Source organism: Leptinotarsa decemlineata, unplaced genomic scaffold (genome assembly GCF_025532065.1).
Source record: "Leptinotarsa decemlineata unplaced genomic scaffold, Ldec_3_MD MMD2_tig00026328_RagTag_RagTag, whole genome shotgun sequence".
Lineage (NCBI taxonomy): Eukaryota > Metazoa > Arthropoda > Insecta > Coleoptera > Chrysomelidae > Leptinotarsa > Leptinotarsa decemlineata.
The window spans coordinates 7,179,678-7,192,738 of record NW_027412688.1 but is presented as its reverse complement, the minus strand read 5'-3'; the positions used below and the strand labels follow the sequence as shown (position 1 = coordinate 7,192,738).

Genomic DNA, 13,061 nt, shown 5'->3' with positions numbered 1-13,061 from the left:
TTTGAATAATGTAAGAGCAAAATTCGAACAAAATCTTTATTGTTGCATGGAGCAAAATGGCGCACATTTTGAACATTTACTCTAAATTTCCTATGTGAGTTACCCTTATTAGGTGTTACTATTTTTGTGTGTGCTTTAAAAACAATTATTGGGATTTATTAACACTAAAACAGATTTTTAAACTTTTCTGTGTCATCAGCATTCAAAGAAATCAGCAGGTTGTATTCGTTCTGTAGGTAAGTTTTTAGTATGATTCACTTTTTTATCAGAAGCATAAAATATCCACGTCAAAAGGCAACCTTCATAAGGAGGTGCCACTCAATTTACCTAAAATGTAAGGGTGGTAACCAACCCTATCCCCCGAAAAAAATCTCCTCGTAATAAACAAATAATTCTTACTTTTTCACGAAATCAAATGGACACGTGTTAGCAGGTTGTCATAAAAAGCAAAAATTTATTTTTTTTATGAAAGTTCTGAACGTAAATTGTACCTTAAAAACAATTTGATTTATTTTAAAAAGAGTTGAACTCAATAAAAATACCTTTAAATCTTCAAATTATCTCGAAAACTAATCGTAACAAAAATTGTATTTTAACAGAGATGTAAAGGTATTCGAAATACCTTTAAAACAAGGTGCCACTCGACCTACTTTCCCTATCTAAATAAGGGTCATCGGACGCACCCCTCCGAGGGGGTGCGTACTACAAAAAATCTGATTAGTCTGAAAGATGTCTCCTTTTGATTAAAAATCGACGTGTCCGAGCTTTTTTTTAAAAATCTTACTTTTTATATTCAAAAACGGCTCTGTTAAGTTTTCGTTGTTACACACTGTATATCTTGCAGCCCAAGGCCACCTGCATGCAAAAGAGAAATTCTCCTTTTACGGGGGTCTTTAATATTTGTTGCTTCCATTAATATTATGAAAGCTCTTTTCCATTTTCCCCATCTTAGTCCCACCGAACTGGGATCACCCTCACAATCGAAGCTTTCCAAGGGAGACGTGTTTGACATTGTTACTTTTTCCCTGCAAAATTTATTTTGTCAGGTTTTTATATTACTAGGTACTTTTCTGATAATTTTCCGAGGATTTGCACCTCTTAGATTCATAGTTTTTTTCTCGATTCAAAGGATCGATTATATTAATGTCGTCTTTTGTCACCAGTGGTCTCGACAAATACGACGGGGCTTCCATTCAACGTGGACTCCGAACCACTTCTCATTCAGTATTTCTGTACTTTCTGTTAAGACGATAAATTCGTTACTGTACTTTATATTTATATTCAAGTTTGAGTGAGAAATCGGTGAAGAATACCACCGTTAATACAGAGCTGTATGCGAGTAAGCCACAAACCACAGCGGTCCTAAATCCAACATAATTCATACTATCATGCACCAAAGTCATGGAAAATTGAAAAATATAACTAAGCATTTTATGTGGCGTCATCAAAATATTTTCTAATGAGGTGTGACAACAACAAGAAACCAATTCTCTTGAAATGTTATATTGAAAACCGCAGTTTATGATAGGTTCCATCAATCACCGTGAACGTTTAGCTTGTTAATATCCAAAACATTTCCCGTCATCAAAAAACAAACAAAACTCAATGTTATCAACAATCGAGATGTAATATATCCAAGTTTAAATATAGAGATATCTGGTATATTTCTACTCAAACATTACGAAAACTCAGAAGTTTTTCATTCTCACTCGACCGTTAGATAAAAATGTTCCGATTTTTCTTCCTGCTTTTGTTTTACCCTGTGACAGATGGTAACACTGATTGTTCATCGGGATTTCAATTGAATATCAGCGACGGTCTCCTGGTCAACAATGATATTGTCAAAAACGGCGTGACTTTTTCTGCAGATGCTTATTTTTATGAAAATGATACGTTGTGGGGGTGCATATGTTCGAAAAAGTGCGTTCAAAAGTGCTGCAGTAGAAACCAGGCTATTTTTGACGATTTGTGTGTGTATAGTGAAAACGAGTCAGAGATCAGAATCAATGTGATGGAAGAAAAACAAACTGATTTAGTTGAAAGAGATGTTAGAGTATGTGATCGATACATTTATATCACAGAAAGTCAGTTGTGGAAAATGATAGGGAATGGATCGATAACGATCGATAACAATATAAACCACAATCTTGCTTTTGACGAGTTTTGCCTTGATACCTCTTTGAATGACCAGCTTTCACTTTTCATGTGCGTATTTGACTCAAAATCTCCCGAAGAAAAGCTCAAAGTTTCATCTTCTTCTGGCATAATGGTGAACCAATGCGAAGAGAAAGTTTGTGTACGGAAATGTTGCGGACCAAATGAGATTTTCTCAAATGATAAAACTTGTGTTAACCAAAATGACCCCTTTCATCAACTAGACTCGCTCTTGGAGGGAATCCACTTTACGAAACAGACTCATCACCTGATTTTTAGTGAACTGAATTGCGCTAATGATTCTCAGAGATTTGCAACGACTGATTTCGAATTGGACTACAACGGATCTCTGAATTGGGAAGGAGAGACAGTGCAAATAAACCGATACTGTTTGGATGTGATTCTTGATGAAGACGGGAACTATACTCTGAAGGCTGTGATCTGCGAGAAGGAAGATATTGATGTGATCGAGGAACATCTTCATCATTCAGGTGAGTCTACAGGTTGAGACATATAAAAAAGCAGGATTTGATCAAGTTCATGAAAAGGTTGGAAAATGTTTCTAAGAATACTCATATATAGTGAGTCTCCTGATTAAGCTGGCAAAAACGATTTTTGAAGTAGAAATTCTTTTTGCGCGCGTGACCAGAGCATTACGAAGTTGAGAGGGAGGTATTAGTTAATGAAGATATGTTACTTTAGGGGCAAGAGAGAGAGAGAGGTACGAGCACACATTTACGGTCGAGAAGGCTCTGAATTATTAGGGAAAAACTATCATACGTTGCCACTAATTTTAGCAAGAGATCTGTATCTGTACAGTAGGGAGGGTGGGTGTAGGCCCACAGCACTCAGGCCACATGTGACCCACTGTGCATCCTCTCGAGGAGTTGTCCTCTGTGGCCATCGTCCTTCCTGTCCTTTCCAGGAAGGTGGCCAGGTCACTAGGAGACATCTCTTTTATATCGGCAGGTGTCTGCCAAGACTCGTCGAACACACACTCTCTTATTGACAACTCCAAACACTTGCATAAGACATGCCTAACAGTTTTATATTCCTGTTCACACATCCTGCATAGAGGTGCGTCCACTAGCCCCATAATATGAAGGTGTTTCCTCAGTTGATGGTGGCCAGTCAGAAATCCTACTGTTGAGCGTAGGTTTTTCCTGGTCATCGCCAGATATTTCTTCAGCGCCAGCTACCCAGGGTTGCCCAGGGTGATCCTGGCAAAACTTCATTCTTTGATTCCATTCCATCTCTTTGAGGATTGAGCATGGGTGTGACGTTTGGCTAGTTCTGCAATTTTCGAAGTCATCAGGCCGTAGGTGTCACCGGGTCCTGAAAATCTCAGTCCATCCTCTTCCTTGGCTAAAGAGTCGGCAATGCGATTACCTTTACTCCTGTCGTGCCCTTCAACCCACCTCAGAATAATGTTATTATCTACGGAGGCCTTGGCTAAATATTGGTGGCACTAGCCCTGAGGTAACACGTTGTATGTTCAAGGCTAATATGGCTTGTGTAGTATCAGTGCAGATTGTTATGTTTCCGCCAGAAATATCTTTTGTGGCGATTGAGATACCAGCCAGTTCTGTTTGAACCACGCTGGTATTTTTTCCCATTCCCCACTTGATCCTTAGGCTTAGTGTTCTGGAGTAAACTCCACATCCTGAGCCTTCTTTGGTTTTTGAGACGTCTGTATATATGCGTACTGCATTTGTGGCATCTGACTCTGTGTTCTGTTTTATTTGGGGTTTATCAAACACAAACCTGGGTTCAATTGCATCACTGGCTACCTGCAGCAGAGGTTGCGCAGTTAACAAGAGATTTCAATGTGAATTTCGCGTCCAAAGATGGATAACTCTTGGTAAACTTTCTACAAGATGAATTAAAACTACAAATGAATAATAACTGAAATGAGCCTACCGCAAGACATGGGACAACAATCGATGACGTTTCAACAATTTTTTTTGAGAACAAAACACAAGCACTGCAGAAAGACTCTAAAGGCGCTCTAAGATCGGTGCCTGTTTGATAGTAGCGATTCTCACGTTTCATAAATTGTTTTACACATAAATGCAGTTCTCCAAATGAAAGAGTTCTCAAACAGTGGAAATCGAGGTGTACTGAGGCTCATCCTCCAAAATTAAGATGAATATGAGTTATTCCAAGAATTCCTGCAGAACATAAAAACATTTTCTTCAATAGATAATTCTTTAATGATTTTCTGAACACAGAGAAACTATTCAAAGCTTTCAAATGATCTGAAAGGTTAAATATCTTTGTATTAAAATGTATTTCAGTCCACATGACGTTACTTTGAATCTAGCCAACGGCAAATGAAAATGGTTCTTGGTTCTAATATCATGTTGATGAAGTTTTAGATTTGTTGTGAAATTTAATTAATTTTTGAACATATACATACACAGTTCCAAAATATAAACTGACGTTCAAGTTAGGACACAGTTCTCCTCAAAAAGTGCTTTGCATGATTCTCTGTTTGAACAATTTGCTATATGCACCTCAGAATTTTCTTTTGTGCTATAAAAACATTTCCTACTGTGCAAGATCCACCCCAGAAACAGACACCATGCCTAAGTCTAGATTCTACTTGAATGACATTCATTCGCTCATTTGATTAAATCCCACCTAAAAGAATCTTGTTTGAATTGAAAAGGTTATATTTTCAGAAGTGATTGATTTTCACGAAAAAAAACCTTTTGGGTTTTTACTATTCTATCTTGATACAAAAAATGCGAGAATCTTCCAAAAACAAATTTCAAAAGAAGTGACTCTATACATAGATGTGTAGATCATGGAAAGTATAAAGCCAAAAACTTTGTTTCTTAAAAAATCAATCCCTCCTGAAAATATGAGCCTTTCAATTTAAACAAGACTTATTTGGCTAGGATTTAATCAAATAAGCGAATGAATGTTATTATGGTGTCATCGATGACATGAATAGATCAAATTCATTCCGTGACATAAAGTCGAACTTTACGAATGAACTGTGTATTTTTTTTATCCAGACTGGATAACTTTATATCGACTTTGCCCATCCTTTTTGGGTTTCGGCCCAATTGCAAGTTTGTTGACTTGTTTGAATTGGATGGGTTATATTCTTGGGAGTGATTAATTTTTCTTCCTAAGAAAGGAAGGAAGCAGTCAATTAAAAAAAAAACATTCTATACACGGATGTGTAGATCATGCAAAGAAGTTTCACACAAACTGGAAAAAAAGCCCTCATGAAATAGTTGCTTTCATATAAACATTGAATTACACGAAAGACAAATTCTTTCGAAACACTTTTCTGTATTCAGTTTGTATTCCAAACATTCGTTATGGAATTGAATCATACATCATTCTTAGGATGTCTACACAATATACTAAATGAAAAGTGAAAATTCACTCACATGAAACACTGTCATCCTCACTGGAAGACATCGATGTTTCGCCGTAGGACACCTGCTTTTGGGCTCTTCAGTTCGAGGAATGATACTCTGAAAGAAATTCAAACAATCGTCGACTTCATGTTGATGTTAGACACTACCTTGTACTAACGAGCGGCCAAACAGCCCGAAACCGGTCTGCAAGTGTGATTTAATAATTGAAAATCAATTCCGGCAGTTGTTTCGCTAACAGCATATAGTAGGAATAACTTCAGTGAAGAATCCTGCACCGACACATGTCGGATATAATTCAACGCCCTCCGTGGTATTAGCCAGGGGGAGTAGTTGTTTTCTGATAGGTGTCACTCCATTAATCTACAGTGTAGGTGAGTTAAGACTGGCCTGAAAGAATTGTTCTTTTGGACAATTTGATTAACGACCAGTATTCATCTATGTCCCCTTACTATATGTGAATTTTTTCTCTTATACGAGCAAGTATGTTCCAATAATTGAAAATCTATTGCGGAAGTCGTATCGCCAACAGCATATGAAGGAATTACTTCTGTGAAGAATCCTGCACTGACACCTGTCGGATATAATCCAAGGTCCTTCATGGTATTAGCCAGGGGAGTAGTACTATATGTGAACTATATATATATATATATATATATATATATATATATATATATATATATATATATATATATATATATATATATAATATATATATATATATATATATATATATATATATATATATATATATATATAGACAATTTATCTCGAAACCACATGAAGATACTGGTCCATAACATATCGTTTTGATGAAATGGAAAAAATCATATGAGTTGACTTCTCAACCACCATCCGGTAAGTGGTTCTTTCCAGTAATTTATCTACTGACAAGATGAATCAACAAGAAGGAAATTAGTCTTGCTTTGCGATAAAATGTATAATGACCCCAGCCACTCCTCATTTGATAAAATAATTTAATGTAAACATAGGTTTAGAAAATTGTTGTAAAGGTACCTAAATATTTATATGGAATACCAGCAGATCTACACGGGTATTCCACATCACCTCCACTTGAGGTGACAATGGGCTTGTTTCATGATTTTTGGTTTATATTTCACTTGATAGAAATTTCAAATTGAAAAACAGTGAAATTTGTTTCATCTCTCTAAGTACCGTAGTTTTCTCGCAATTAATTAATACAAATCGAATGTGGTAGGGTGGTGACGTCACGCCCCTATTCCCGCTTCTTGTTCGATTGACCAATAGCAACAATAGAAATAATCAACATTGCCAAATCGTAAAATTTACGAAGCCTATAATTATCAATTTAATTATGGAAGTGTATATGAACCCGTTTACGTTTCAATTAATGAAAAATTCTCCACATGTAATAAAATGTATACGAAAAATCATGTTTGCAAATAAGTTCTATATCTAAAATCAGTACGCAAAGTCGATAGATCACAAAATATTTACATAAACTATGATTTTATGTATTATTTACTAATATACAGTTATGGAAATCAAAAAATATAGCAAACTGGATTAAAGAATCATTTCAAATATTCAATTCATTCTACAATTTTCAATCTGTACAACTGCAATTTATTATAAAAAAAACGATTTCTACATACATAACTCTTTCTAATATAGCTACTAAATTCAAGATTTATCTCGCTTGGGTAATCTGTTGAATCTTCCAAAACTTAAGAGGAAAGTTGAATGAGGTCAAGTATAGACAGAATTGATTATACTCGACCTGATCCAACAAAAGCTTCTGAGGTAATAATACCATTAATCATATGATAAAGTTTAATTAATTTTGTTTCATATTTTCAGTAACAGGATTAACTCCAGATGATACTTTCTGTGGAGAATACTTGGAGTTGAAATAAAAAACTCTTTCATCAAATTCAATATTTTTGTTGCCTTTCATTTATAGTCACTTTTTAAAAGTTTCTATAAAGTCTTGGAAGAGTAGAAGGATTGTGGTTCTTTCTTTTCAATACTTCCACCCATTTTTTTCTCATCATTTTATCCTTTGGGAACCTGAACTCATTATATGAAATAACTCACTTATAAACCAATGCGCTTTCTGTTTTCTTGTGCCTTGTGCACATTTGAAATCAGCACGAGAATGCACCATATTACTATTCAAATATATCTCTAAAACACTTCGAAAACACACACTAAACTCGATGAAAAAACGAATTGTTCCTACGCGAGCTGTCAGCTAAGAAAAAGTTGAAACGCAATGTTGCAAAAACAAGCAGTATGGATCTGATATGACATACATTTTCAATGCAGAATAAACCAATAAATTGTGATATGGGTACTCCATTTTCCTGAGAAAATGAACGATCAATTAAAATTTTCGGTAATTATTTATTCATTTTTTTTTAAAGAATGAAGCCAGCAAACAAATAAATATACAATAATAAGATGGCTCGAATCCACGAATTAAGCATGAAAATAGACAATAATATTTGCCTTGATAAATTATATAGTAGAAGTTATATCTGAATAGAATTAAACGAGCTGTATTTTCAAATAGTTTTCGAATGCCCATGACACTAATAAAATGAACTAATTATGCATTCCTGCCACCCACCAAAAAATGAGAAATTTAACGTTACTGGTATAATAGCCATATTGTCATCCAGTCAGCCAGCGCCCTCTGTAGTATATGCGACAGTGTGCTTTTTCTAATGTCAATGGTTTCCATAAACTTCGTATTTTTGTTAAAATAATTTCAAAATGAATGTTGAGCGTGGTTTTGTTAAAGCTGACTCCCGACAACTCACCAAGAGTCGGTTTTGAAAGGATCATTGATTTTAACTTGAAAAATTTGCAATACTTTGGTACCGAAATGAAGAATGAAAAATGAAACGGTAGGTGGTATATTTAGTAGGTCCCTTTTATTTATATGACATTCATTTCAGAGTTTGTCTTTTATCGAAGGATGGAAAGTTTTGATTTAATTTTTATTTTATCTCGGCCAAGGACCAGTATGGTGACTGAAAAGAGAAGCAAAAATATGTACAGTATCAATCCAAAAATGACCGGAAATTTTTTTTTTGGAATGTTAACTAATAACACGCAATATGCAGCAAAATAGGCACCCGCCGAGACCTACTTTTTACAAAAAAAAGTTTTGTAATTATATAATCGTAACAGTTGTATTCACACCGAGTTGACAACAATAACAACAAAAATGACGTCTGTCAAATTGGATCATCAGATCTGTGATTGGATATTAAAAACGAATACACTTGGCAACTCCGCTCTAGGCACGATCAATCTTATTTCAACAGACACGCGGCCAATTTAAATTCTTGCTTTTCAAATTATTCTCTTTTCTGCAAATATAAAGAGATTTCGGGACCGATTAGCCTTGATAAGTATAATATACCACCAACTCGATCAGTCTATAAGCAATCCAGTATCGTTTTCCATAGCATGAAACAAACCCATTGATCTGTCCTCAAATAGCTCGTGCAGAATATCCAATATGACACGTAGCGACGCCCTGTTGAAACCACATGTCGTTGGTATGCAGATACTCCAATTCAGGTCAAATGAAGTTGATAATCATCGACTTATCGTGCAAAATAACCGGAAATGTCCGATGAAAAAACGATGAGAATATTTACTATCCTTCAAATATCTTTTGAGAAAAATTTCCAAACCAATCTTCCATCATGAAATAGAATTAGAAAACATCAAGGACTATTTGCCTCAAACCTTCCATGTGTTTGATGCGTTATTTTTCTGTCATAAAAATCTACAACCCTAATGGATTGTTTCCGCAATGAACCTATTACATAATGAAATCTCCAAACTCTCCCTCTGTCACTAATAATTACCTGTCTGGGCTGGTCATTAACCATTAAGTGCATGTAGATCACCAAAAATAGCACCAGTTATTGTTCATACAAGTTTTCAACCGCACTGTGTTTTCCGTTGACAGACTGATAAAGACACATCCTGAAGAGACAGTAATTTACATTATTCGTATTGCTTCTATCTCATTAACGTTCGTCAAGGTCTGCCCGTGTTAAGACCGCAGTTGATTCAATCCGAAACTATTGAAAAAATGCGTCTGGAAGGTTGCGTGCTTCTGGTCTTTTGGTGTTTCACACCAATACACTGCATATGTCCCAAAATCCTCAGCGTGAATCTCACAAACAGCAAGAAGATTGGTTCAAAGATAACCGAGTACGGTGTGACTTTCAACAAAGAAAACTACTTCGTAGAGAACGGTAGTACTTTTGGCTGTATATGCGACATCAAAAAGTGCATCAGAAAGTGCTGCGAAACAGGTGAAAGTGATTGTGTATCCACCGATAAAGTCGAGAATTATAAATTTTATAACGAAACTAGACCGATTGCAGTGAATGCAAATGATTTCTTTTTTCTCCATCATGACCATTGTGAGGTGAACAACTACAAAATCTCACTCGAAAAACAGTTTTATTTGCAGGAAAATGGTTTTCTTTACGGTTTTGATTTTATTGCGGATTATATGATGTTTTCTCCAAAGGAGTATTGTTTGGATTTTGTGAACAAAAGTTTGACTGCTTTTGTTTGTTTTCCGGAAAGTGAAGAGCCTACTTCGGTTTATTCAACAGGTAATGTTTTGCCATTTTTATTTTTAGTTACAAAAATATACTTTTTTTTCAACATCTAGTTTTGGGTAGTACAGAACTCTTTTCAAATTTTGAACCTTTCATAATCCAAATAAAATAAGTAAAAAAATATGTTGAACGGTTTTATTGAAAAAAAGATAATAACGATGTAGATAATGTATTAAAAACTAAAAAATTCGGAAGGTCCTAGGTAGCAGTCATTACACTACTCTTCCTCAGCACTCTACGGTATTGATCAGATGAAAAAAAAATCGTCAGGCGTAGCGTAACCCGAGTAAATATGTAAATAGTACGCCCAACGATTTAATTTTTTTTATCTGAGGTGTGATGACTGCTACCTTCTGAATAATTTTTTAGTTTTTATTACATTCTCTACATTATCATCATCTTTTTTGTTCAACGAAACCGTTTAACTTGAAAATTTTGGTTTACTTATTTTATTTTCAAGATTTCAGTGTCCAATTCTGTGACTCAATTCTTCTTATTCTGTTTAGTTCATTCAGTGCCTCAGTATTACAAGGTTATATGTAATCCACCATTTTGTAGCTGCAGCCATCTTGAATTTGCGTCTTTTTCAAAGTGTACTACGATTCTATTAGTCAAGCTCTATCATTTGATCCCCACATTGACGTAGTTGAGAAACAATATGTAATCCGCCATTTTTTAGGTACAGTCATCTTGGATTTACAATGATTTAGAATTTATCAAATTGTTTTTTCATCATAACTAAATGTGTGTAGGTACCAAATATTAAGTCAATCTGTCTGTAATTGAGTTTGTGAGCTGTTTGCAGGGTCATTTGGCGTTTAACTTACTGTTTATTTTTTAATGCGTTTATTGTTGAACGGTTCTTAATAATCGTTCTTTCAGAAACCTTACTCAGATTATTTTTTTCAACTGAATTGCAAATCGTTTCTGTTCTGTTAGGACAATTTCAACACTCACGTTATGATTTGTAATGCAGTGGAGGATCTGTTAGTATTTTCTTTCGATAAGCATTTCTTTCAAATTAACCTGACCTCTTCAACATCATATCAAGGAAAGGAAGTTGATCATCTTGTTCAATCTCTGTTTTGAATTTCATTGTCGGTTCCTGTTCGTTGATATACTTTTAAAAACATTCAGATCATAATGGTTTTCATTCCAAATAGCAAAGACCTTGTCAACATATCAACACCAAACTTTAGGACCGTTCTGGTTAGTTTCAATATAAGATTCTTCAAACTGTTCCATACATTTGTCACTCAAAATGGAAGTTAGAGTGGAAGCTAGAGCTATTCCGAATTATTTTTGAGAAAGTCATCTCCAAATTGAAAATAGGTTTTATCTATACATGATTTTAAAACTTCTAATATAGACCTAACATCCATCGTCGTTGGATATGTTTGATTTGAGTCATTCTTCAAAATAGATCCTACAATTTGAAGAGTTTCATCTACATACTGCTATTGGTGTGGTTCTCATTTCTTCCGTTATTCCCAAACAAGCTTAGTTGTCAGGGGTTTAGTCATGCTCATTTCAACCAATACATTATGTCTCATTTCAGTTCTCATGTCTTTTCATCATTCTATTATCACTTCTTAGATATTCAACCTCATTCAATAATTGTATTTCTACACCTCGAAATTTAAGAGGTCCTTTTATCTTGGTCTTCTTGGTGAATGTCATATTTGGTCGATTTTGATGATGATATTCAGATTATTATCATAATATTCACTGTACATTTTCCAATATGAAACCTCTTGTGTCATTTTTCGTTCTTGTTAGTTTCAAGTCAACTCAAAATCTATTTTTTCTTTCGTGTCGCTCTCTCCTTGCATTGAATGCTTTATTTGTGGATTCTGAGAGAACATAATTCAAAATATCTTCATCTGTCTTCAGACTTACCATGATCAATATTTCTGCTAATCACTACTCTCCACAATACTATACAGCAAGGGTGAGAGTTGGCTCCAGATTCGTAACCCTGTATAATGAAACTATTGATCCATGAATGTCATCAAATAACACACGAATGAACAAATATACGTCCGCTAATGGTTTGTTATTTGTTCTGTTCATTAATGTTTTGTAGATTATTTCAAAGAACATGCAAGTGCACTTTAATTAAAAAACATTCCAGACGTAACTTATCAGTTGACTAATTAATGAGGGTGGTGAATGTTTCCTCCGGGATACCTATCCTGTTAATCAAAACAGACATTTCTAATTTCTCAATCATGGGTTCTTCGACCTGTTTCCTGTGAATGTTTCCCCCGGGATACCTATCCAGTTAATCAAAACAGACATTTCTAATTTCTCAATCATGGGTTCTTCGACCTGTTTGAATATGTCAGTAGCTTTATCAACATTTACATCGACTCAACAATGGAATTCAACTCCTACTGCTTGTTGGAAATACATAAAAATATGTCTCTCATCGACAACAGTTTAACATATTTATACGGGACAAAAGTGGTGGGACATTTCTAGACGATTCAATTTCAGACTCACCCAAATACAAAAAATGACTCCTAAAGGTCGATCTTGACCCTGATACCGAATTAAAAATCGAAATTTGAATTTCCGAATAAGAAGCTACAGAAATGATAAATTAGTCAAAATCAATGAAATAAATGTATGTTTGAAAGTGGTTGACAATGTTTCTTGTTCATCAGTTCGGACTTCCATTGTCTAATATGTTATAAATTTATTTAAAATTCCTGAAAGAATCTGTGAAAAATTAAAAAGATTAGCTGTAAAAAACAATTATATCAAGCAAAAAAATTGAAAATTACAATGAAATAAAATACAAGCAACAACCAAAAAATAAAAAAATTGAACTATCAACACGAGATGAAAATAAAAAAAAAATATCAAC

At 34.6% G+C, this 13,061-nt stretch overlaps 1 protein-coding gene across 6 annotated transcripts in view; it reads left to right on the top strand.

Annotated features, from left to right (window-relative positions):
* The window catches only part of LOC111507772 (G-protein coupled receptor Mth2), a 131,651-nt gene that overhangs the window by 16,378 nt on the left and 102,212 nt on the right, over window positions 1–13,061 (top strand). Inside the window, exon 1 of one of the 6 annotated variants that reach the window (XM_074182697.1) lies at window positions 1,699–2,645. The exons of 2 other annotated variants lie outside the window; for them this stretch is intronic. In XM_074182697.1, coding sequence (XP_074038798.1) covers window positions 1,727–2,645 — 919 coding nt within the window. In that variant the 5' untranslated portion in view covers window positions 1,699–1,726. Of the gene's footprint in view, window positions 1–1,698; window positions 2,646–9,573; window positions 10,184–13,061 lie in introns of those variants that run through there. 3 more of the 6 variants (XM_074182698.1, XM_074182696.1, XM_074182700.1) reach the window with 3 other exon arrangements.